This window comes from Felis catus, chromosome X, assembly GCF_018350175.1.
Source record: "Felis catus isolate Fca126 chromosome X, F.catus_Fca126_mat1.0, whole genome shotgun sequence".
In the NCBI taxonomy this organism is placed as follows: Eukaryota; Metazoa; Chordata; class Mammalia; order Carnivora; family Felidae; genus Felis; species Felis catus.
The window spans coordinates 126,745,044-126,771,569 of record NC_058386.1 but is presented as its reverse complement, the minus strand read 5'-3'; the positions used below and the strand labels follow the sequence as shown (position 1 = coordinate 126,771,569).

General features: G+C 46.1%; 1 protein-coding gene across 2 annotated transcripts in view; it reads left to right on the top strand.

Annotated features, from left to right (window-relative positions):
• The window catches only part of GAB3 (GRB2 associated binding protein 3), a 78,243-nt gene that overhangs the window by 7,447 nt on the left and 44,270 nt on the right, over positions 1-26,526 (top strand). The window contains exon 1 of one of the 2 annotated variants that reach the window (XM_045050710.1): positions 18,666-19,073. The exons of the other annotated variant lie outside the window; for it this stretch is intronic. Within the exon in view, the coding sequence (XP_044906645.1) occupies positions 19,035-19,073 (39 nt within the window). The 5' untranslated portion in view covers positions 18,666-19,034. Of the gene's footprint in view, positions 1-18,665; positions 19,074-26,526 lie in introns of those variants that run through there. 2 annotated transcript variants of the gene reach the window in all.

Below are 26,526 nucleotides of genomic sequence, written 5' to 3'. Positions count from 1 at the left end.
TAACTTCAGATTATCTGGCATGCATGGTATCCATAAGCAAAGGTGGTCTCTACCGTGCGCTCAGCAGCTCTGATCAGCGTGATGTCATTAATGTGGTGGATATTAGGACATGTCACTAGTGTGATGATCTGTGAGGCCTCAGGGAAATCACAGTCTCCACGAACCAGATTATGGCAGAGAGTAGCAGACTTCTCATAGCTTTGAGGCATCGTGATAAAGATGAGCTGTGTGTGCCGATCCTTGCGAGCTGGCGTAGGGACGAAAGCATTTGCCGGAGCAGTAGCCGCATACCAGACGCCAGGGCCATGCCGACTTGACCGAGAGAGGAGACCGTGTACAAGGACAGCTGCAGTGGGAACATGTGTACAAGGACAGCTGCGATGGGCAGGTGTGTACAGGGGCAGCAGCAGTGGGCACATGTGTACAAGGGCAGCTGCAGCAGGCATGCGTGTACAAGGGCAGGTGCAGTGGGAACGTGTGTACAAGGGCAGCTGGAATCGGCACCGACAGTAGGGTAGGTGTGCGATAGCTCATTCTGAGGTAGGCGGGACACACGTGTCAGCCGCGCTGTGCTAGGGGTCACCTCCCTGCGTCTTTGAAGTGTGTGTTGGTGGCTCATGTCTGCAGTTCCTCTGAGCACGCGGCCTTCCTCCTGAATGACCGTGGTGGCGTGAGTGTGGCGGGTGCCGGTGGGCCTTGCCCTTCCTCCTACGGGAGGCCTTGCTCTGCGACCCGAAGGCTGCCGCGGGGGGTTGACCAGCCGTCAGGGAGGTGTGTTCCGATTACACATTGAGGAACTGGAGAAACGGCCGTGAGCTCACCCACTCTGAGGTCGAGCTGGGTCAGGACGCCATCGGTCACCCGACTTTCCTACAATATGCTTTCTAGACACATGGGAGATGGCTGAGAGAAGACGCCACGTGTGGGCCCCCACTATATCTTCCCTGCTCCCTGTGCCTTTTACGTAACAGAAAGGAACCTCTACCGTGGCAGTTCCATCGTAGGCACCATTTACTCCCTGTTTCAGTCAGGCAGACCATTAGAACGCTCACATTAGATCTAGAAACTCTGGTAAGCACACCCGTGTCAATGCGTTTAGCTCGATGCAGTATTCTAGTCTGTCTTGCCTGGCCCACTTTCCTTAGTGCCCCACATTCCACTGGTTTTTAAAGGCAGCTTTATTGAGGTGCACACACACACACACGCACATACACTATAGGATTCACCCATTGTAAGTGTGCGGCTGGATGACATCTAGTAAATCTGTCGTTGTGCAACCACTGTGCAACCAGTCCAGCTCTGAACAATTTCTATCCCCTCAGAGAATTTCCTGGGCCTGTTTGCAGTCAATCCTCACTCCCATCTCCAGCCCCAGGCGGTGAGAGATCTGCTCTCTGTCTCTACAGATGTGCCTTTTCTGAGCATTTCATAGAAAAGGAATCACGGAGTGTGTGCTCTTTTGTGCTTGCCTTCTTTCCCTCAGCAGTGGCCACACAACAGCCAGCTCTCTTTCTGAAACGCGCTTGCGGCAGAACCTCAGGTTGGATTTGAGACCTTTCTTATTTTCTTTGCTGTTGTTGTTGTTGAACTGTAGTTGGCACAATGTTACATTAATTTCAGGCATACAACGGTGACTCCACAAGTGTATACATTACGCTGTGCTCACAAGCACAGCTACCATGTGTTGCCATACAGTGCTGTCACAATACCACTGTCTATCTTCCCTAGGCCGCGCCTTTTAGTCCCTGACTTCCTCGCTTCGGAACTAGAAGCCTGGATCTCCCGCTCCCTTTCCCCTGTTTGGCCCTTCCCGCCCATCCCCTCCTCTGGCAACCAGCAGATTGTGCTCTATATTTATGGTTCAGTCTCTGCTTTTTTGTGTGTTTACTTATTTCTTTTAGTTTATAGATTCCATGTATAAGTGGAATCATAGAGTATTCATCTTTCTCTGTTGACCTGTTTCACTTAGCATAATTGGTCCATCCATGTTGTTGCAAATAGCAAGATGTCATCTTTTTTTAGGGCTGCATCCATTTGTTTACCAACGGACGCTAAGGTTTCCATAGTGCTGCAGTGAACACACAGGTTCATATATCTTTTCAAATTGCTGTTTTCATTTTTTTCAGATAAATATCCACATGTAGAGTTGCTGGATTGTGTGGTAGTTTTGTGTGTGGGTGGGTGGGTGGGGGGGCTCTATTTCTAATTTTTCATGGGAACACCCATGTTGTTTTCCTCAGTGCCTGCACCTCATTTTTTAAAGTAGACATTCACGGGGCACCTGGGTGGCTCAGTCGATTAAGCATCTTACTTTGGCTCAGGTCATGATCTCACGGTTTGTGGGTTCGAGCCCTGCATTGGGCTCTGTGCTGACCGCTCAAAGCCTGGAGCCTGCTGCAGATTCTGTGTCTCCCTGTCTCTCTGTCCCGCCCCCACTCATGCTCGCTCTCTCTCTCTCTCTCTCTCTCTCTCTCTCTCTCTCTCTCTCTCAAGAATAAATAAATGTTAAAATTGAAAAAAAAAGAATATATTAAAAAAATAAAGTAGACATTCACTGCTATGAATTTTCCCCTTGGTACCACTTTAGTGGCATTCTAGAAATTGGGCTATGTTGCATTTTTATTTGTATTCACTTCAAGATATTTTCTAGTTTCTCTTGTTCTTTCTTCTGTGACCTGTGTGTTTAATATCTAAATATATTCCTCATTTTGATATATAATTTCATTGTGGTTAGAAAACATACTTTTTTATATGATTTCAGTCCTTGTAAATTTGTTGAGACTTAATATATGGTTTATCTTGGTACATGTTCTGTGTGCATTTGAAAAGAATGTGCATTTTATTGTTGGGTGGAGTATTCTATTCACATCAATTAGGTCAAGTTGGTTGATGGTGTTGCTGAGTTCTCTCTCTACCCTTGTTAATTCTCTATCTTCTTGTTTTACCAATGATTGAAAGGGGTGTTGAAATCTCACACTATAATTGTGGGTTTGTCTATTTCTCTTTCAGGTTTTAACAGTTTTGCCTCATATTTTGAAGTTTTGTTATGATTTGCATACACATTTAGGATTGTTATTTTATCTTGACGAATTAACCCCTCTATCATGATGAAAGTACCTTATTTATTCTCGGTACTATTCTTTGCTCTGAATTCTACTTTGTAGTTCAAGGTCATTGTAAGGGTTTACTTCCTAGGACCACTTCTGGTAGTGAACACCATCAGTCAGGCTGCAGACAGGAAAACAGAAGCTACGCTAGGTATTTGACAGATGATTCAATATAGGGTATGGTTTACACAGGTATAGAAGGCTCCAAGGTCACAGATAATCCAGATATTAGCAATTACAGAAAGTAGTTGCTATTGAAAGAACTCGGGCATAAAGGTGAAGTTTGGCACGGCCAGAACCTAGGGGCTTAAAGGAGGGGTACCTGTAGCCATGCATCTATTGCTGTGACTTCTTTTTTTATTACTATTTCTTTAATGTTTAGTCACTTTTGACAGAGACAGAATGTGAGCAGGGGAAGGGCATAGAGAGAGACACACACAGAATCTGAAGCAGGCGCCAGGCCCTGAGCTGTCAGCACAGAGCCGGACACGGGGCTTGAACCCATGAGCCATGAGATCATGACCTGAGCTGAAGTCAGAAGCTTAACCGACTGAGCCACCCAGGTGCCCCAACTGCCTTGATGAAGAGGGTGCTGCCGCAGTTAGTGCTGATGCCTCAGAGGCACTCTCCAGATATGTCCCAACCTTGCTCTGACACTTCCTATCTTTCTGTTCTTTCTGAGAGACTCTCTCAGCTCAAGCTTGTATCTCGTTGATTTATGGACAAGTTGTAAACTTTCTACTGTTCAGCCCATTGATCGGTAGTCATGTTTTTAATTTCTGCGACTTTCGTTTTCACGTCAGCTCTTGCATTTTTTCTTTATATCTCGTGAGAATTTTGTGTAGCATATGTATTACATCCTGGCTTCGTCCCTCACATCCATACTGGTATTTAGGGGAACAGGTTTCTAGAAAGAGGAAACAGAAAGTGCAAAGGCCCTGAGGCAGAAGGATATATTTGCCATATTTGAAGAAGAGCTTTTTGAATTCAGTTTCATCAAATGCTTGGTGATTCCTTGTTGTCTGCTCATGTCAGTATTTGAGGGTCTAGATCAATAGTTCTCAACGGAGGCGAGCTTTTTTCCCCTGTGGTAAGGATGCCATCTTTAGCAGAAAATAGAAAGTTAAATTTGCATTTCAGATGATAAAAACAAGTATATATATATGTGTATATATATATATATATATATATATGTATATACGCACACACACACACACATACACACATACATACGTATATACTTGTATATATATATTTTAGTATAAATATATCAACCCTATCCCCAGGAGACATTTGGCAGTGTCTGGAGGCATTTTTGTTGTTAGAACTAGTGGGGAGGGCGTGACTGGCTTCTAGAGGGTAGAGGCCAGGGAGGCTGCACAGGGCAATGATGACCACAAAGAATTTGGCCCCAAATGTCAGTAGCACCAAGAGTGAGAAAGTCTGTTGCAGACTGAACAGTGAGTGTGTTCAGCTGAGATGAGAATCCTGTTGACAAGTATCTGTTTGAATTGTAGGAATCTGTTTCTTGTTGTTACACTGAAGAGGAAGGCTGGGTGCCTGGGTCTATCTTCCAGGGTGCAGGCTCTGAGAGCGAGTGGAAGTGTCTGCATTTAGGGTCATCACCAAGGGGGCTCGCTGCCAGGAGTCCCATCCACCCTGGGGCTTGGTGACCTCCGCTCTCTGATGACCTCAACAAAATGAAGATTCCCCGTTTGATTCAGTTTTTCTGGTCAGGGTGGAAGGGACCTTCCTTGCGACTTTCTACGTCCGAGGTAGAAACGGAAACCCTTTCTATTTCTTTTCTGAATTTAATCAACTCTTGTTTTATTACTTTATTTCTTCTTGGTGTGTTTATTCATTTCTGTTCTTAGCTTTTGACGTTTGGATGATCTCAGCCTCTGCGTTATATTTAGGAGATGTGTTCAAAGTTTCAGATTTACGTGGTCATCATTACCTTGGCTGGTTTCATTTTTATTTAACTTTTAATTTCCCTAGTTCAACTGATATCTATATTAATGTACGCTGAAGGTATGATTTTATTTTACAAAGTTAACAACTGACCCGACACCATTTGTTGTGTCATCTTTCCTCTGTAAATACCTTCTGGCTTCTTTTTTAAAGTAAGCTCTCCACCCAATGTGAGGCTTGAACTCACAACCCCAAGATCAAGAGTGGCATGCCCCACTGACGGAGCCAGCTGGGTGCCCCTATCCATAGCTTCTTGCTTTGTTCTCAGAGAGTACAGTTTTAAGGAGTATGTGCACATGATTGAAAATCAAAGCATATTAAAGTCAGTTTCCATCCTTCTGCCTTGTCCCAGCCGCTTGGTTTCTCCCTCCAGCTGCTTCCTTCCAGATGTATATTCCATATGTATTCAGACATATTTTTTGCATAAATGGTAGCATTTTATTCACCATGTTTATAGCCCCCTTTCTTAACAATATGTTTTGGGGATTGTTCCCTTTCAGCACATGTAGATATTTCTCCTTGTTTTTAACAGCTTCGTATTTCACTGCAGGGAGGTACCCGTGGTAGACTTTTTCTTGGTTTTAGTCTCCTGCTACTGTTCACAGTGCTGCAGCAAATATCTGTGTACATCAGTCTTTGTGGTCAGGTGCGATTATGCTTGTGAAAAAAAAAACCTCTTAGAAGTGGAGCTGCTGAGTCAAAGTGTATGCAAATATAAACTGCCACTAGATATCAGATTATTGTCTTCAATGGCGATGCCACTTGTCACACCCAGCAACCGGGCATGAAAGTGCTGGTCCCTTTGAGACTCCTCAAATGTAGTGTGTTAGGAAATGTTTCCATCTTTGCAAAGTCAAGAGTTGATAAGTGGCATTTTGTTTAAATTGAATTTCTTTTAAAAAAATGTTTTTTGAGAGAGAGAGACAGGGAGCACAAGCAGGGGAGGGGCAGAGAGGGAGAGAGAATCCCAAGCAGGCTCCACACTGTCGGTGCAGAGCCCAATGTGGGGCTCAATCCCATGAACCGTGAGATCATGATCTGATCCGAAATCGAGAGTGGGACACTTAACCGACTGAACCACCCAGGCGCCCCTTAATTGAATTTCTTGATCAGTGAGGTTGTGTATCTTACATATGTAAAAGCCACTTGTACTTCTGTTTCTATAACGTGATCTTAAATGCAGCGTAAATCTTAGATACTTAGTTGGGTCTGTTTGGGGGCAGTTTTGTTCAGTTGATCTTCCTGTCTTCGTTACACTTTTAAACTGTTATTGAACAGATAATATGTTTACGTGTTTCAAAAATGAAAAGTATATTTAAAACACACTTAACCTTGAAGTAAACATTTTTATTAGTTTTTCTCCTTCATCCTTCCAGTATTTTTTTTAATGTTTATTTTTGAGAGAGAGTGGGGGTGGGGCAGAGAGAGAAGAGTTCAGAGGATCCAAAGCAGGCTCTGTGCTGACAGCGGAGAGCTTGTCGTGGGGCTGGAACCCACGAATTGCAAGATCATGACCTGAGCCAAAGTTGGACACTTAACCGATTGAGCCTCCTGGGCGTCCCCTTCCAGTATTTCTTTATATAAATACAAGGAAATCATTTATTTGTTTTTTCATTCTTCCCTTTTTTTTACACAAAGGGTAGCTTACTCTGTATACCATTCTGCATCTCAGTCTGTTGACTTAAGAAGACATCCAGATGGCCAACAGCCACGTGAAAATATGCTCAACATCACTCATCACCAAGGAAATTCAAATCAAAACCACCACAATGCAAAGTCACTTCACACATTTTAAGATGGTTAGTACCAAATAGACAAGAGATAACAAATGCTGGGGAGGATGCAGAGAAAGGGGAACCCCCGTGCACTGTTGGTGGGAGTGCAAACTGGTGCAGCCGCTTTGGAAAACATACGGAGGTTCCTTAAAAAACTAACCCTATGACCCAGCAATTTTATCTCTGGGAAGATATCCAAAGGAAACAAAAACACCAGCTCAAAACCATATCTGCACCCACGTGTTCATTGCAACATTATTTACAATGGCCAAGACACGGAGGCAACCTAAGTGATATTGGTGGATGAATGGGTAAAAAATGTGGTATATATAGGCAATGGAATATTATTCGGCCATAAAAAAGGAAATCCTGCTGTTTGCAACAACACGGCTCAACCTTGAAGGCATTGTGCTAAATGAAATAAGTCAGAATAAAGACAACTACTATTTGAGCTCACTTATGTGTGGAATATAAAAACAAAAACCCCTGAACTCAGAGATACAGAGAAACACAGAGGCTGGGGGTGGGGTGGGTGAAATGGGTAAAGCTTGGTCAAAAGGTACAAATTTCCAGGTATACAATAAATAAGTCCTGAAGATAAAATGTACCACATGGTGGCTAGTCAGTAACAAAATTGTATGTTTCAAAGCGGCTAACATCTTAACAGGTCTCAAAAAATGTTATTTTATAATTCTCTCCACATCAGTGACCGGGAGTCTTCACTGTTTTTAACAATTTTTTAAAAGTTTGATTTATTAAGTAATGTCTACTCCCAACGTAGGACTTAAACTCACAACCCTGAGATCAAGAGTCACACGCTGCGCTGACTGAGCCAGCCCAGGCGCCCTGGCGTTCGCTGTATAATATTCTGTCATGTGGCTATAGCACATTTATTTAACCAGTTCCTTCTTTTGCACACCTGGCTTGCTTTTACTCTTATTGCAACCATTGCCGTGACTAGGAAAACGTTGTGTATGCGGCATTTTGTACTTGTACAGGTACGTCGATAGTGTTCCCAGAGCTGGGATTGCTGGGTCTGTGAAACTATACATTTAGTCAATATTACCAAATGTCCAATTTTGCAGTCCTACTAACAAAGTAAAATAGTGCCTCGCCAACAGAATGTGTTGTCCAGCTGTGGGACTTTTGCCATCTGATCGGTGAAAACCTGCATTTCTGTGTGGTTTTAGTTCAGAGGGAGGCTGAATATTTTCTTGAGACCTGTGCGCTCTTCCTCCACTGTTGGTCTTTTAGTCCCAATTTCAGGGGGTGACAAGTCCTTTGTGAGAAAAGCCATGTGTAATTTCCCCCGGTTTGTCATTTGTATTTTGATTTTGCTTATGTAATTTGTATATGTGTGCAAAAAAATCCCATCTAGTAAAACGTGTCGATATTTTCTATACAGCTGCCCCAACATCACTTATTAAAAACGTCACCTGTATCCCACGGATTTGAGACGCTGACCTTCCTCATCCTGGAGGAAACTCCTGTGTTTATTTCTGGCCTTTCTGTTCTCTTCATTGGTCTGTCTGTGCGCCATTATTATACTGTTTTCATTATAGAGGTTTGTTATTTAGTGTGTTCCTGGCTGTGTTAGAATCAGCTTGCTTAGTTTCAAAAGAAAACCGGTTATTTTTGGGGAAGGGGTTATGTTCGATTTCAAAATTAACTTTTTTTTTTTTAATTTTTTTTTTAACGTTTATTTATTTTTGAGACAGAGAGAGACAGAGCATGAACAGGGGAGGGTCAGAGAGAGGGAGACACAGAATCCGAAACAGGCTTCAGGCTCTGAGCTGTCAGCACAGAGCCCGATGCGGGGCTCGAACCCATGAATCGCGAGACCATGATCTGAGCTGAAGTCGGACACCCAATCTACTGAGCCACCCAGGTGCCCCCATATCAAGTGTTTTTAACACACACACGCACACACATGGAAACTTGGAGGCGATGGTTTCATGAATGTTTGCATAAGTTCAAACTCCTCAAACTGTACATAATAATTATGTGCGGTTCTTTGTGAATTGTGCTTCAATAAAGCTGTGGGTTTTTTTTTTTTTTATTGAGGTAATGGCTTTGAGGCTAGGAGAATGTTTTTTTCATGCTAGTCACACTTTCCACTGAGTCCTGTACTCCTGTTTTTTTTTCCCCATCAAAAATCATTGTTAAAAAAAATCATTGTTAAATTTTATTTTATTTAAAAATTTTCCAGCATTTCTAGTGATGATTATATGATTTTTTTTCATTAAATCTACCAAAGCAATGAATTCTATTAATAGATTATGTAATATTGAACCATCCTTATATTTCTGGAATAAACCCCAGCTGGACAGGGTGTTTTTCTTTTTGTGTTGCTGGATTATGCATCTATTTTCTATTTTCTATTGAATTTTTGTATAAATATTCAGATGTGAAATTGGTCTTTGGCTTTAAATTTGGCTTTATTTATTTCTGTAAAATCTTTACCGGCTTTTGACATAAATGTTATATACTTGGATCATACAAAATTTGGAATTTTGTCATATTCTAGAATTAAAAATTTTTTTTATCTGTATTTATTTTTGGGAGAGAGACAGAGACAGACAGAGTATGAGTGGGAGAGGGGCAGAGAGAGAGGGAGACCTAGAATCCAAAGCAGGCTCCAGGCTCTGAGCTGTCAGCACAGAGCCCGATTTGGGCTCGGACTCCCGAACCGTGAGATCATGACCTGAGCTGAAGTTAGATGCTTAACCGACTGAGTCACTCAGGCGCTCCTAGAATTTGTTTAAGTAGGCTCCACAGCCATCGTTGGGCTTGAAATCACGACTCCAGGATCAAGAGCCACATGCTGTACACAGTGCGCCAACCAGGCGCCCCATGTTCTAGAATATTTTAAGTAGAGTTGGAATTAACAGCACTTTTAAATTTTGGCAGAATTCCCCTCTAAACTATATCTTCTGCTTTTTTGGTGTGTTTAGATCTTTGTCAACTGTCTACTTCTTTTATGGATTGATCTGTTTAGTCTGTATCTCCCCAAGTTGGTTTTGTAAATTCTGCTCTTCCTGGAAAAGTATCTGTTTCAGTCTGGCTATCAAATTCATATAATTTTACAAAATAGTTCTTATAATTTTTAAGTTTTTTTTTTTTTACCCTTTCCAGAGGTATTTTTTCTTTGTCATTGTAAATTTCTGCTCTATCCCCTTTTTCCTTGTTGGTTAGGTTAGCTCACGGCTTTTCTAGTTTATGGATTTTTATTTTTGTTTATTCTTTTTTTGATTATTAGTTTTGATTATCCTACTTTTTACTTTTTCTGACTCTTTAATTTCTCCTTTTTTTATCGACTAATTCCTTCCTTCAACTCTGGTGTGTTAGAGATGGGGAAAGCCGGACTGACCACACTGTCCATATAGATGTTGTAGCACTGCGAGTTTTAATTTGCAATCAACAGAAGCCGAGCTGACTAATGTAAGTAGAAAAGGATCTTATCAAGCCGATATTGGGTAGCTCACAGAAATGTTGAAAGGGCTGGAGAACCAGCTTTGAGGTTAAACAGCCAGGAAGAAACACCCCAAACCACAACTCAGAACTAGTTCTGGTGAGAAGTCCGCTGCCAGCTGCCCGTTACTTCTCTGTCATGTCAGAGAGTGGGCGATGCCACTTCCCTTTAGTATTGTTGTGTGTCCGCGAGCTAGGCATGACACTGTGAAGTGCATTGTCACCAACACATTCTAAATAAAATAGTATGGAAAAGAAAGAGGAAAGGAAGAAAATTACTGAAATGTCATAGCAAAGCCGAGCATGTGAATGGTTAATACAGTCCGTGATTCCTGTGCCCCTTTTGCTCAACCGATCAGGGCTTCTCCACCTGGTGAGGTGACCTAAGCCTTCATTCCTGAGGATCCTGACCCCTTGGTGGTACCACCAGTGTGTTTTGGGGGTTGGGAGATTAGGGTACTCAGAATCATCCAAGTGCCCTCAGATGTCTCTATTCCAATGGTCAGGTTCCCACTCTTTCTGTGTATGTATGTGTGTATGCATGTATGTATATATGTGTGTGTATATATGTGTATGTATGTGTGTATATGTGTGTATGTACATATGTAAGTAATGTCTCCACCCAACGTGGGGCTGGAACTCACAACCCCGAGATCAAGAGTCGCACACTTCACTGACCGAGCCAGCCAGTCACCCGCCCCCCCCGCCCCCCCGCCCCCAACCCCTTCCCAGACTTTCTTAAGCGTGCTCTTGATTTCCCATATAAGACCTGGTGGAATAATTTGGCATCTTGTGGTAGTAAACTCTGAGGTTTGTTTCGAGTTGTCTCAGCCCGTGGGTGTAAGACAGAACAGATTCTTTTAGGCCTGTCATAGAGAGCCTAGTTTTTCAACCAGGTTTTGGGCCAAGAGTTCAGGTCATCGAGTTTGGCATCCCTTTTCTTTAAGACGTCCAGCGCCTTGGGAAGTAAATGCCGGTCTTGGAGTCCTAGAGTGTGTCGTGCCCTTTATTGCGATTGTGTGGCTTTGAACGCTGAGCTCCCTCTCCCCACCCCACCCCAGAAAACCCTGATCTTCAGTAGGCAATTCATTTCAGGTCACACAAGGGTTATTCAGGTGGCCCAAAACTGTCAATGTTGACGCCAAACTGTCAGGAAAGACTTATCAGAGTCTGTGCTCTAGCTGGAAGGGAGACTGGAAAAGAAAGGGTACTAATAGGAATGCAGCCGAAGGGGAAAATAGGAGAACGATTTTAGAGAAATAAGCAACGAAACTTGTTGACTGCTTAACTAAAAGGTATACGAGACGGTTTGGAGCCTGCTGCGGATTCTCTGTCTCCCTCTCTCTCCCTGTCCCTCCCCTCCCCCCTCAAAATAAATCCATGAAAACTTCAGAAAAAAGGTACGTGAGAGAGGGGGAATAATGTTGAGAAGGGTGATTGGCAACCCCAGAGACAACACAGCCGTCACTGTGAACTAGATCTGAAGGGATATTGATGGCCACCCACTTAAATGCTGGCCACACTTTCACCAGTCATGTGTTATCTGGAGACATACAGTGACAGGAAACCGGTTGCATAACATGCTTTGCAAATAACCGTGTGACAGCTGTGACTGTGAGAGTCCGGCTCACAGAACACGTGTCATTCTCCGCCACCCAGAAGCCCTGCACACGTGTCTTCTCCGTGTGGCCGGTCTACGTGGCCCTTCCCTCTGCGTTCGCACACCTTCCGACGGAGCCCTTCCGAAGCGCCAGGAGGACTGAGGCTGCAGACCTAGGGTGTCGGGGCAGGATGATCACTTCTCATCTGGACCCCGGCCTCCGGACAAGGCCGCTGGAGATGCCACGAGCTTTGTTCTGGCAGCCGCACCACGCTGTTGACTCACCCCCAGCTTTCTCTGTGGCTCTGTGAGGCTGTCTTCTCTCTGGTCTGTTCTTGCGCCGTTGCTGCTCTGCTTTTCCCTGGTTCTTGTTTCTCCAAGTGCAGTCCACACACATACTGTATTTGTTTCAGGTGCACCACGTCACGGGTCCACGTTTTCCTGTGGCCAGACGCTCACCACAATGAGTCTAGTTCCCATCTGTCACCAGATGAGGTCATGCATTTGTTTCTTGCGATGAAAGCTTTTAAGATTTACTTTCTCAGTGACTTTTAAACGTGTGACACAGTATGATTGGCTCTAGTCACCATTGAGGTACGTCACAGCCCCACAGCTAGTGTTCTGTTTCCCTTAAGCCCAGGAACCAGACCGATACTTAGTACGGCTAAATTTCATCTTGTTTCTCTCCAGCTGGTCCTTCCTGTCAGTCTGGGAAGATCCTAGTTTGGGGGCGAGTCCTCATGGCCGGCACACTCGGGGTCGGCCACATGGTGTTGGAGGTGACTGTGGGACATGCACAAATGGGGTGGATCTGTGCAGAGCTCAGGGACGCTCTGGGGCACAGGTAGTAAGTGGTTGAAATCGGGGAGTTGGAGGAGATCATTCAAAGAGAGCGTGATGAGTTAGAAGGAAAGGGGCTTGGGGTGGGACTTTGGGGGGATAGGAGGGGAGGTGCCGTGAAGCCAGGGGAGCTGAGAGCTGGGCTGTTGCAGGGGGAGCGCCGGACAGATGAGGAAGGGACCGGGGGCACAGGACAAGGCAGATAGAGACGGACAGCTGCTTCATCACCGAAACCAGCCGCAGTGGAGAACGCCAAACTGGGGCTTCCTGCTCTTTCTGGTGACGCCGACTCGGAACATTCCTAAGGTGCTTAAGGAAGAAGTGGACAGCAGAAGCGTGGTGGTAAAGGACGAGAGGATGAGGTCGAGTTGAAAGCAAAGGGAAAATTCTCCCAATTCTGATATTTGGCTCTTTTCAAATTGGAAGCTGGCAGTTTGCACCACCACCATGTGTAAGGCGCACCTGCCTCTAGGTCGTAACAGTCAGCACTCCGACATGTTATTTTCTGAGAGACCAGTGTAATGAATCCGTTCCCCATCTCAGAACAAGTGTGTGTGTCTTTTTTTTTAAGTTTACCTGTTTACTTTTAAGTAATCTCTACCATCAATGTGGGGCTCGAATTCACATTGCCCGAGATCAAGAGTCGCACCCTTTTCCTACCGAGTTGTCTTTTTGTGATTGCAGCAGTCGCTGATACTTAATGCCTCAAGCGATGACTTCACTAAGGAATATAAAGCATAATACATATTCTATTTCTCTCTCACTTTTTTTGGAGACTTGATAAATACATGTTGCCAATGACTATTTGACCCTGTGGGCCTCAGCTTCTGACAGCCATCATCTACAAATCCTGTTGGGGGATTGCTCTTGCCTTAAGGGACAGCTCTCGGACTGTGCTGGGACCGAGCTCGAACTGTCCAGGAGTTGGCATAGCGCACTCCTCCTACCAGGTGCAGTGAGCTGGGCTGGAGCCCGGGCAGTGAAGACAGAGTAGATGAGGTCAGAGAGGTGATGGGAGGGGTGGGGGACTCAAGCAGGGCCTTTGGCTTGTCCCCTGAGTGTGGGAGGAAGACACTGGAGGACAATGAGCACAGAAACAACACGATTTCGCACGCGTTGTGACAGGATCGACCTGGCGGCTGTATTGAGGATAGACTGTAGGGACAAGGGCAGAAAGCAGGGAGAAGAGGTGAGAGGTGACTGCCGTGATCCAGGTGACAGGGAGGGGCTCTGCAAGGGGGTGGTGCATGCTGATATATTGGTTCTTGGTGACAAAAAGAGAGGAGTCCAGAATTGCAGGGCGTTTTGGCCTGAGATTTGGAAGCCGGTGGAAGAAGCAGGTCCAGGGAGACCCGAACTGCCCTGAGGGCTGGCCACGTTATAGAAAGATGTGAACAGCCTCTGCTCAGTTGTTTGAAAATTTGCTTCTGTTTTGTAATTATGAACTTTACCGTTCATTTCACTCCGACTTGTAAATGGACTAATGAAATGGGAACCCGAAGAATCACAACAAAGCAGAGCACTGAGATTCCCAAAGTACGGGGTGGAGGGGGGTTGGGGTGGGACTTGCATAATTATACCACAATTTATTCAACCTTTTGATGGCTATTTAGTTTCTTTCTGATTTGGGGCCATTATAAAAAATGACGCTAACATCCACAAATACGCATGTCGTGCACGTTTGAAAATTTGTTGGCAATCTGATGGGCAAAGGTAGCACATTTGTAATTAGCAATGTCTGGATGTATGATTTCGGGCCATCTGTTTCCTCTGTGAATATGTTTTGTTTATTGTAGCTCACCCCATATTCCTTTTTAAAAAATGTTTACTTATTTTGAGAGAGAGAGAGAGAGACAGCAGAGTAGGGGCAGAGAGAGAGGGAAAGAGAGAGAATCCCAAGCAGGCTCTGTGCTGTCAGCGAGGAACCCGATAACGGGGCTTGATCTCAGAAACCGTGATATCATGACCCGAGCCGAAGCCTTGTCTTACCTTGACTTTTGTTCAAGGGGCCTTTTCACCACATAGACATTTTTGATTTTTTGTAAGTAAATCTGTCACTCTGTACCTATGTCGTTTCTGTGACCCGTTCGGCATGTCATAATTATAGTCCTGTAATAATTAAACATAAAAGATTAACAGAAAGTATACAAAAATATTTGTCTCTAATCGTGGCTTGGAGAAGGCTCCCAGCTTGTGTCGGGCTGGATGTGCCCAGAGATCCTGTGTCCCCCGGGTCCAGAGCATGTCGGGAGGCCCTGGCGAGGGCGGCCCCACGTCTGCTGTCTCGGGAGCTGAGGCCTCCGTTGACTTGTCTGTCTCCCTTCCCACACTGTGAGCCCATGAGCACGGGGGCCCAGGGACACTTGTTCGGGGTCCTCTCCCCAAGCGCCCGCAGTAAGGGACCTCAAAGTCAGGGTCCCTTCCCTTGCTAGCTGGTGCCGTGGGCCCGAGAATGCCCTGTCTTCGTGGCGAGCAGAGCGTCTTCAGTCTGGCCTGTGGGCCTCGTGGCTCTTCCACGGGCCATGCTCCCGGGCCATTCTTTGGGGTACTGTATCCACAGTACCGAGCAAAGCCTTGCTTTCCATGGGGAGAAATACCTCGCTCTCGCTCACAAAAAGGCAACACGCCGTCTGGGTCCCCCAACAGGCGGGCTGCTTTGTCACCCCCTCCCAGGCCTCCTTTTCAGTAGCTGTTTTGGTTCATCACCGCCAGTTCCCATTTCACAAGAAGCAAGTCTGTGGCTCTCTCTCAGTGCTGACAAGAATTCAGTGGTTTGGGGTCTTGGGCCATGAGAACCGTGTAATTAGAAATTAAAACTGAAATTTGAGTGGCATTTAATCTCACCCAAATTTTCACCCCAAATGAGAATTCTAACATTGCCTTGCCAAAGTCTTAGACCCTAAAACGTTATCCTGGTCAGATAATTACCTCTAAGACATATGCTTGATTCAGAGTATTTTGACACTTGAGTTCTTGTGAACTTTAGAGAACAGGTAACTTGCATACTTTTTAAACTATTTAGGCACAGAAATAGTTCTTCAGTAACCCTGCCACCAAGTTAGGTAAGGAGATTCCAGTACAAAGAAAGAAAACTATAACTCAATCCCACTTAATATAGACATACGATACCCAAGGGGTACAGGAGTACTGATGCATAGGGGCACCTGTACCCCAGTGTTTACAGCAGCACTTTCAACAACAGCCAAATTATGGAAAGAGCCTAAGTGTCCATCAACTGATAAATGGATAAAGAAGATGTGGTTTATATATACAATGGAATACTACTTGGCAATGAGAAAGAATGAAATCATGCCATTTGCAATAACGTGGATGGAACTGGAGGGTATTATGCTAAGTGAAATAAGTCAGTCAAAGACAGATATTCTATGTTTTCACTCATATGTGGATCTTGAGAAACTTAACAGAAGTCCATGGGGAAAGGGAAGGGGAAAAATAGATACAAACAGAGAGGGAGGGAGGGAAACCACTCTTAAATACAGAGAACAAACAGGGTTGATGGGGGCGGGGGGTGGGGCAGGGAGAGGGAAAATGGGTGATGGGCATCGAGGAAGGCACTTGTTGAGGAGAGCTCTGGGTGTCGTATGTAAACCAATTTGACAATAAATTATATGAAAAACAATATATATGAAACTAATTCCAGCTGTATTGTATTTAAATGGAAGAAAATGGCATAATTTCTGGAAGAGAAGGCTGTAGAATTTCAATCATATGAAAATAAAACTTCATTTATTCATTCAGTCCTTCAACAAATATTTAGCGAGCATTTCCTAAATGTTGCCAAGGACTATTTTACACAGTAGGTACTTCAAAAACAACATAAACTGGGGCGCTTGGGTGGCTCAATCACTTAAGCATCCAACGTTGGCTCAGTTCATGATCTCAAGGTTGATGAGTTCAAGCCCCGCGTTGGGCTCTGTTGACAGCTCAGAGCCTGGAGCCTGATTTGGATTCTGTGTCTCCCTCTCCCTCTGCCCTTCCCTGACTCGTGCTCTGTGTGTCTCTGTCTCCCTTAAAAATAAAGAAATAACATTAAAAAAATAAAACTTAAAAAATATAAAAAAGGAAGGAGCATCTGGGTAGGTCAGTCGGTTTAGTGTCCCACTTTGCCTCGGGTCATGATCTCACGGTCCATGACTTTGAGCCCTGCCTCAAGCTGTGTGCTGACAGCTCAGAACCTGGACCCTGCTTTGGATTCTATGTCTCCCTCTCCCTCTGCCCCTCCTCTGCTCACAGTCTAGCTCTCTCTGTCTCAAAAAAACCAAATATTGAAAAAAATTAAAGACGAAAAATGAAGAGCCGCTTACACAAGGAGGTCTACAAAGGTACGTGACACATAAGAAATAACGTCCAACCTCATTAGACAAATGTCAACAACCAGATACTCTTTTGCTTTGGTCTCTGCGACTGCCAGAGCTTTAGAGAAAGCTGGCAGAAAGAAAACATATTTCTGAGTACATGTTTGCATAATTCCGTGCTGTGAAACTCATCAAAACAAATGAAAAGAACCCAAACTGGAAAAGGAAACTCCAACCAGCTCCTTCTGGAAGGACCCTAGGTCGATTACACATGTCCCCACCCCCTCTGGAGGGCACAGTTTTGACAAAATAGAAAAATGATTTCTGAAGGATTCCAGTGAAAAATCCTTAACTTGGTCCATTCTGGACTCTTGGAAGTCACAAGTGCAGCGGGACAGTGACATGCGAGGAGAGGGAGGTGTCACAGGGGCCTGCTTACATCGAGGGCCCACCTGAGCTCAGTGCACGCTACGTGGAATTGGAAGTGAGACCGGTTGTTGTCTGGACCGGTCCCCATCATTCACTCGACACACGTTTCTGAACCCTGGCTTGTACATGTGTTCCTGGGTGAAAGGAAGGACATTTGGGTCAGCAACGGGGAGGCCCAGGGGGGTTGCCTTAACTGTAAGCAATAACGGGTTCTTCCACGTAGCAGATGTATGTGCCTTGAGCCACACAACTCACGAAACCAAGTTGGCACTGAGAAGGTTCTTTTTCTCTGCAGGCACTTGGGGCTAAGCGTCCAGGCAGGCGCCCTCTGGCATCTTGGCTTGTCCCCGGCAAGGAGACAGGAGCTTCGGTGAACACTGGTGGCCTGTGGTCTCCTGGGTGGAGTAGATTCACAGCCTGTGCTGGCCGGAGCCCAGGAGGTGGTTTTGGCAGCTTCCTGTAGCCAGCAGGTGCTTAGAGCTGAGGAGCTAGCCTGCAGCATCTATGTGGGGCCGCAGCTCACTGCTTGCTGCTCCCACCCCTGCCGGCCTGGGCCCCGACAGCCCCCTCCTCCCGTTCGCTCTCGTCTCTCCTCCCCCCCCACTCGCCCTGTCCACCTCTGTGTTTTCCATACTGTTATAGTTTCCTTTTCAAACATGAATCTTTAATCCAGGCAGAATTTTTTTTTTTAACTATGTGTGCAATGAAACACAGATTCGCTGATTTGCTGAGCTGCCTCTAGGCTGCAGGCACTGTTGTGGCATTTTAAGATTTTTCTCTGCACTGAACCTCAGATATCTTATATCTAATAACACAAGACACCAGGTTTCCCAAATTCCTCTATTTTAGGAAACGGGAGGATGGCTTGCCAGACTGAGCTCATTTAAAAAATGTTATTTAATGCTTGTTCATTTTTGAGAGAGACAGAGCATGAGTGGGGGAGGGGCAGAAAGAGAGGGAGACACAGAATCCGAAGCAGGCTCTCGGCTCCACGCTGTCAGAAAAAATTTTTTAATGTTTTTATTCATTTTTTGAGAGACAGGGTGTGAGTGGGGGGAGGAGCAGAGAGAGAGAGAGGGAGACACAGAATCCGGAGCAGGCTCTAGGTTCTGCGCTATCAGCACAGAGCCCGACGCGGGGCTCGAACTCACAAACCACGAGATCATGACCTGGGCCGAAGTCGGACACTTACCTGATTGAGCCACCCAGGCGCCCCTAGGCTGAGCTCATTTTTATAAAACTGTGCTGAATTTTCTCATCTCCTGGACTTTGTAATCCAAATACGTACTCTCCCACAATCCGAATCCGAATTCTCCTCATTCCTTTCATTTTTTTGGAGCACTTCAGAATCCGGGTGCGCCATCCTTCCACATCCTTCTGCCAGTTAATCTGCTCTACGTGGAGCTCGTCTGAAGCGAGCACTCCCCTTGCCTCATTCCTTTCTCTGCGGCTCGCTCTTGGGGCTTCTAAGCTCGGTGACCTACCTGTGACCCACATAGCTGTGGTCAGTTCACAGCAGCCTCTGATGTCACGGCAGCACACGTTGAAGACCCAGGCTCCCAAGGTAGGTGATCTGAGTAGCTCACGCACCTCAGTGTCCCCAGAGGGATGGAGGGTGTGTACCCCACAGGGTCCATGTGGACATGAAGTGATTCACTCCATCCATGCAAACCGCTGACATTGGTGCAAACTGTTATTACTGTTTTGAGAAAAATCTGCTTTGAGGTCTTTCTGTTGCTCTGTTAGGAATATCTTCTCATCGTTAGTGGACTCCTTTGGAGACAGACCCAGGAGCCCTCGTGCCTCGGCACTCAGCTTGAGCAGTGGGAGGGTCCCTAGGGGACAGACACCCATGACTGTGAGAGGAATATTTTGTCATTTTTTATTGGAGTAAAATATACATATATAATATGGGTTATTTTAACCATGGGTAAAGTTCAGTGGCATTAAACACATTCATGATGTTGTGTAACCATTACCATTAATCTTTACCCAACACTTGGGGATAATGGTGATTTTTAAAAGCTTATTCTCTGGGCATCTTGTGGCTCAGTCAGTTGAGTGTCTGACTCTTGGTTTGGGCTCGGGTCACGATCCCCAAGTAGTGGGATCAAGCCCTACTTCAGGCTCCGCGCTGAGCATCAAGCCTGCTTGGGATTCTCTCCGTCTCCCTTTGCCCCTCCCCCGCTCTGGCATGTACGTTCTCTCTCTCTCTCTCTCTCTCTCTCTCTCTCTCTCTCTCTCGCAAAAAATAAATACAATAAAATAAAGGAAAATAAGATCTTATTCTTATGTGTTCATGCTGTTGCAGGGACCCCGCTTAAAATATTTCCTCATCAGCCAGGTCAGTTGTCAAGTTGTCCATTCCACCACAGACTCTTACTCTATCACAGAACTTACTAGAGTTTCAAACAGCTGTTTCTTCCTGAGTTGGTTTTCAGCCATTGTTCCAAGCCGTCATGTTGATCCTGAGCCTGATACCTAATGTATTGGTGACCTTCCTGGGTTCACAACACCTGCAGATTTGATTAGCTGGTCTTAATGACCTCTGAGAATCTGCCATGTAAGAAATAATGAGAAACTAGCCAGGACACTCAGTGGCACTTAGGTTGACAATTCATGAGGAAGGTCAAGTGCATGTCATGTAATGTGGCACACTTATCTCTGCCGAACATCCCTCCTCAAGATTCCTCCTTCCAAGGCCCGCCACGCTACAGAGACACAGGACTTTTCTGTGTCTGTTGACGACCATGGAAGCTGATCCTGTGGGCCAGGCCATCTCCAGGACAATCACAGGAAGTTGTTCCATGCCTGGGACAAGTCTTAGCTGTATCTGGCAGCGAACAGAAGGTTACAGGCCATCAGGCTGAAGGGTCACCAGCAATCCCAGGGCTACTGGCACTGAGCCAGGACAAAGAGGAGCAGTGTAACGGGCTCCTGGAAATTCCCGACCCGCTGCCCTTGGGTCCCATGGCTTTTGCGGTCCCCTTTGGCAAGGAAGTAGAAGGCGGAGAGAAAGTGGAACATTATTCAGAATTCTGTTTGTTTGATGATTTTCACCTTTTGCAACCCATAAACACGCCCCAAACTTCCTGAGTATTTTCATGGCGAAGCCATTGGGAAGAGAATGGGGGAACTTCAGGTCGTTACCAACTGCTCCCCTTCATCTCGTGTTCTGGGACCGCATCCAAGATCCCTGGGGGCCGTACAAATGGCGGCGGTGATTGACTCGTTAGCTTTTCTAAACACTAGCTAGCATTTACGAAGCCCACATCAACGGCAACACAACAACAAGAAAAAGTCAGCGGGGGGGAACCTGCTCATAGAGGAACAGTGTTGAGGAAGGATGTAAGAGGAAATGAAAAGTCAGTCCGTAAATCAGACAAGGGCCAGTCTTATTTGTCTTTGCTTTTTTTTCCTCCCCGTCTTCTGATCTCTAGAGAAGAGTGCATGTAAAGGGACAGAAATATTCCACTTTGGAAGACAGCTAAATCAGGGGAAATGCTTCTGATAGTTGTGTGGGATAAAACAGTCTTTGCTGAGAGGGCTCGGACACGTGACTTGCAGGGCACTGCTGTGTCACTGTTTCCCTCCAGATGCCTCCCAGGAAGCTGCAGGAGTGGCCGGATCAGCCAGCTGGAAAACCTGCCTGGTGACGTGTTCAGATACCTTCCCGGGTCACCGACCAACTCCCACTGTTTTTGCTTTTCTGGAATTTCAACTAATTTTTGTTCAACTTCTTAAGTTTATAGAGTGTTGTTTAAAACATTTTTTTAATGTTTGTTTATTTTTGAGAGGCAGAGAGAGACAGTGCCGGTAGGGGATGGGCAGGGAGAGAGGGGGACACAGAATCCAAAGCAGGCTCCAGGCTCCACACTGCCAGCACAGAGCCAGACATGGGACTCGAACTCACGAACTGAGAGATCATGACCTGAGACAAAGTCGGACGCTTCACCGACTGAGCCACGCAGGCTTCCCAAGTTACAGAGTGTTCTTGAACACTGAAGGGGGAGTGATGAAACTTGCATTAATGAACAAGATACTTCCTGTTCTGGAAGAATTCACTGCTTTGAGCACTTCACAGGATTATGAGTAAAAATTGATAAACTGGTAAGAGAAAGGAATGCCATTGGTGGCAGCTCCTGTGCCGCTGTCCCACGCAGAGCACTCCTAGCAGTTGGTACCACATTGCACAGTGACGGTGTCTGCGCATTTGTAAACCAGAGCCTGCCATTCAGCGTGGACGCCTCCCTCCGTTGTGGTCATGTGCCCTTGGTGGGCCAGGACTAGCAATTCCGCGTCTTCCACCGGCTGGTGCCACCGCTCCAGCTTCACCGACTGTCGCTCCTACCCTCTCGGCGGTTGCAAATTCATCCACGCAGCACATCCCATCAGTGCACCAGGCCCACGAGACCACCGTGAGCATTGTAGAAGCAGAGCCTGCGTCTTAGTTCTCTCTGTCCCCAGCATGCTTCCCGTTCGGTGACTGTAAGTGTGGACACACGTGGAGTGAAGGCAAGCATGTTTTGTGCACACCCCCTCTGCCAGCTTTCTGTACTCTCTTGACTTCTTTTGGGTTGAGGATGTTTTTGTAAGCTTATTTAGAAACATCATTAGATCCCCAGGAGGCTGGTGGCCTTCTGTTGTTCCCCTAGTGTCTCTATCTTACACAACCAGTAAATGACATCGGGAACATCCGAGAGCTGCTGCAGGCTTCCCCTGTCGCACATGCACATCAGTGCACTTTCATCAGCCGTAGTTTCGCGTGACCGCCACCGCTGTCAGTATGTAGATCTGTTCCAACGCAGGGGTCCTTCCCATTCCCCCTTCACGGCCACAGCGCTAGTCTGTCCGTTGCGCCACAAGCCCACATCAACAATGCTCTGCAGGTACTTCAGGGACCAGCAATACCGAAGGGTCGAAACCTAGCTCCCAGTGCAGCCACATGGAGGTCCTGTTCCTTCAGCCTGACTTGGGAAGCCTGGCTGCGAAGGCAGGTTGTGGACCCATCCTGTGTGTATGTGGAGGAAATGATTTCATAGCTTTGGGATTTCACCACTGCAGAGGGGGCAGGGGGCCAATTCCGCCGAAACAAAGGGACAGTAATCACTCTGGCCAGAAAAGCAGTTTAAACCAGAGGTGTCTCTTTACAACCTTGGAGACTTTCAGGATGTTTCTCCGTTCATTTCAGTGTTTTTTGACAATGGACATAATCCAGACAGGCCACTTCAATTTTATGGGAGTGAATTCTGGAGCACAAGAAGTGAAATTGCTATAACCTGGCCAGGTTTATCTCACTTTGCAAGTAAAACCGAGCGCACAAATCAAGTGTTCAGACTTCTAAGGTGTCTCCTTCGTAAACTCCAACTTTCATAATCTGTCTCAATAGCTGGTAAAAGCTCATGTTAGGTTTGCTTAACTGATCACTTTCACACCCCAATTTAATCCTGAACAGGCCGCTGCAGTGTCTGGATAGAGCATTTACTGTGTTTGATTTAAAAGTCTGGTACCAAGCCTTGTGTGACTGCCTCACGTCCAGCTTAGAGATCACATCTGCCTGGTTCACCATCACATCCCAGTCTCTTGCCGCATAAATGTGTCATGAGTGAATCTTGGTGATTAGGTTTGTTATGAACCCACAAAAATAGTCATTTTTCTCAAGACTAGTATTTTTAAGTTGATTATTTATTTTGAGGGAGAGAGAAAGAGAACATGCAAGTGGAGGAGAGACAGGGAGAGAGATAATCCCAAGCAGGCTCCCACTGTGAGTGCAGAGCCCCACGTGGGGCTCAATCCTACGAACCATGAGATCATGACCTGAGTGGAAATCAAGAGTTGGACGCTTAACTGACTGAGGACCCTCTAGGCGCCCCTCTCAAGAGTAATATTGTATATATTTTTAAACTTTATTTATCTTAAGAAAAATTTGTTTAACGTTTATTTATAATTTTTGGGAGAGAGAGACAGAGTGTGAGCCGGGAAGGGGCAGAGAGAGAGGGAGACACAGAATTAGAAGCAGGCTCCAGGCTCTGAGCTGTCAGCACAGAGCCCGATGCGGGGCTTGAACCCACGAACCGCGAGATCATGACCTGAGCTGAAATTGGATGCTTAACCAACTGAGCCACACAGGTGCCCTGCCAACCACATTCTTCCTGAGCTTCTGTGAATAATTAGGCCATGTTTGTTAGTCTTGATCATTCGAAGGCTTCTTGTTAAGCTTTCTTTGGGCAAGTCTAGAGCGCCTCCACTCCAGGGCTGGTTTGGCCTATTCCAATTCTAAGCTGTGGCCTTTCCAGAGTCTCTCCTGAGTGTTTCAGGTTTTTCCACTCTAACTGGTCGGAAGTCAGACATGTCCCAGCCCTGGTAGGTGTTCAGTTCGTGGGTCCCTGGTCGTTGTTTTTGGATTTGTGTTTCGGTTCACCTCATGGAGTTTCACTGTACATGTGCTGTCATTAGTACGGGTCTTGTGGAGCGGTTCCTCTGTAGGCTTCTGGAACTCTTTCCTTGCCTAGCTTCATCCTCTCTGGCCCTGTTCCCTGCAAATTTCAGCCACCTCAACCATCCAGAATTTTCATCTCTGTCTTCTCAACTCTGCAAGACTGCTGTGCTCTGTTTAGGACCCCCTCCCCTCACTGTCATGGTCTAGAAATGGGCCTGGAAGCCGAAAACCAGGATGGTCCATGGGCTTAGCTCTTTCGTTTCTCTTCTCATACGGGTCACAGCCCTGCACTGACTGTCGTCCAGTATCTAAAAGCACTTGTTGCATCTACTTGGTCTAGTTGGTTTTATGGGTAGGGGGTAAGTTCAGTGCCAGTTCTACACTGGTGTGGCTGGAAGTGGAGTGATTCGAATGTTTACCAACGGTTGAGGAACATATCCGTTTGCTGGAGCTGCTGTGACAAAGTGCCTGAGATTGGGTGGCTTAAACAACAGAAATGTATTGTCTTACGATTTAAGAAGCTAGAAGTCTGGGATCAAGATGTCGGCAGGGCCGGGAGGAAGGATCCATCCCAGGCCTCTCTCCTGGCTGATTAGCTGGCTGATAGCCATCTTCCCTCTCTGCCTCGTTGTGATATATTCCTTCTATGCATGTGTGCACATTTTCCCCTTAGCTCCCACACTAATAGCGTCATTTTAACTTGCTAAAGATTCTGTCTCCAAATCCAGTCACACTCTGAGGTCCAGGGGGTTGGGACTTCAGCATATGAATGGGGGGGTGGGGGGGACCTAACTCAACCCATCCCAGGGAAGTTGAGATTCCACCCCAGGCTCGCTGGCACTTGGGCTTTTCTTTGACCCGGCGGGTCACTGTCTACCAAGAACCAAACTACGAGGTGTTTGTAAATTATGAAGTCAGCAAGTTGGGTTGGTTTAAGAGGAGAACAACACATAGCTTTTAGTCTTAGAAAGATGAGATTCAATTATTCCTTTAACACTTCCCTACAGATGAGCAGGCTTGTGATCCAGACACACCCTTCTGGAGGAGCTCAGTTTTAACCTTTCTCAGATTCGAGGAATGAGCACAAACACTTTTCCACAAGGTTACAGGATGTTGCAGGTTTTTCTTGTTGGAGATGATACTCATGGGGTGGCAATGAGTCAGCTTGGTGGTTGTGGCAGGAAAGGCTCATGGGAAACAGATTTTTGATTATCAGAGCTAGAAAAGCCCTCAGAACCATTGGTGCATGGATTGCGGGGGGTGGGGGGGTGGGGTATGCACTCCACAGGGGAGAAAGTTTCCCCAGGGCAAGCAGTGCCTTGTGCCCTGGTAACACACAGCCCCATCATCATTTTATAAGTTACTTTCAAATTGATAATGTTTCTCTGTCCATTTGTCGTGGCTTCGCCGCAATCACAGCACACGGGAGGCAGGCCAGGGCATACTGGCTCCGTTTACACATGCCGAGGTTCGCAGCGGTCAAGTGCTCAAGGCCGCCCAGAAAGTGAGAAGCAGCATCAGGATTCAAAAGGAACCCCTTTTTTTTATACTCCATTTCTCTGTGAAGATGAGCATGTCCTGCACCGAGAGGATCTGGAAAGCAAAATCACTGTGCACACAATTAGCCACAATTATGAATAACTTATAAAATGATGATGGCGCTGCTTCTGGGACGTGTGCAGTGGAAGAGGTCCAAGGGGAGGGGGCGGACTTCAGGGCAGCCGTGGAAGCTAGCGGTCCTGCACTTGTAAAAGGTAAAGAGCTCCTACGTGAGAAGAGACAGCAGCTCTCAAGACCTCACGTCTTCTGTGAGTTCACCAGTCTTCCAGCATCCTTCCACCTGTTGTGCACAGTGCCTGGCACACAGTAGGTACTTAATAACTGTTTATTGAGTGGGGGTGGCTGGGGGACTCAGCCGGTTAGGCATCTGACTCTTGGGTTCAGCTCAGCTCATGATCTCCTGGTTCTAGAGTCCCAGCCCCAAGTTGGGCTCTGTGCTGACAGTGCAGTGCCTGCTTGGGATTCTGTCTCCTCTCTCTCTGCCCCTGCCCCGTGCACTCTCTCTCGTAAAAGAAAGCACAAACCTAGCAACCCACATAAAACACATATGTGGCTTGTGAATTATTATTATTATTATCAGCTGAGCCCTCGGTAGAAGCCCTCTTGTAACCAAAAGGATTTTAAACCAATTCACTCAGATGAACGTCCCCTAGGCACTATGATATAAAGTTTTCATCTCCTGGGTAGTCTGCCCCCTTTTCCTTATTGTTTATGTGTGGAGGAACGTGGGCCTTTGAGATGCCGGATCTCCCCCTGGGTCGGCTTGTGGTCGATCACACCCTCGTGCCATTTCGCTTCCTGAGCCAGCAAGTGTTGGTGCCTCATGCCTATAGCTGCTGATTCACAGGGGTGGCAAAATGGGGATATTCGAATTCTGTCATTTATTTTCCTTTATGGGTCAGAACGCATTTATAAACAGGTGTTTGCCTTCATCTTCCCAGTGGGACGGCTTGTTGAGGAAGGGCAGCATAGTGATTGATTCTTTCCCTTTGTTTACCTGTTTGCATGATTAATGTCT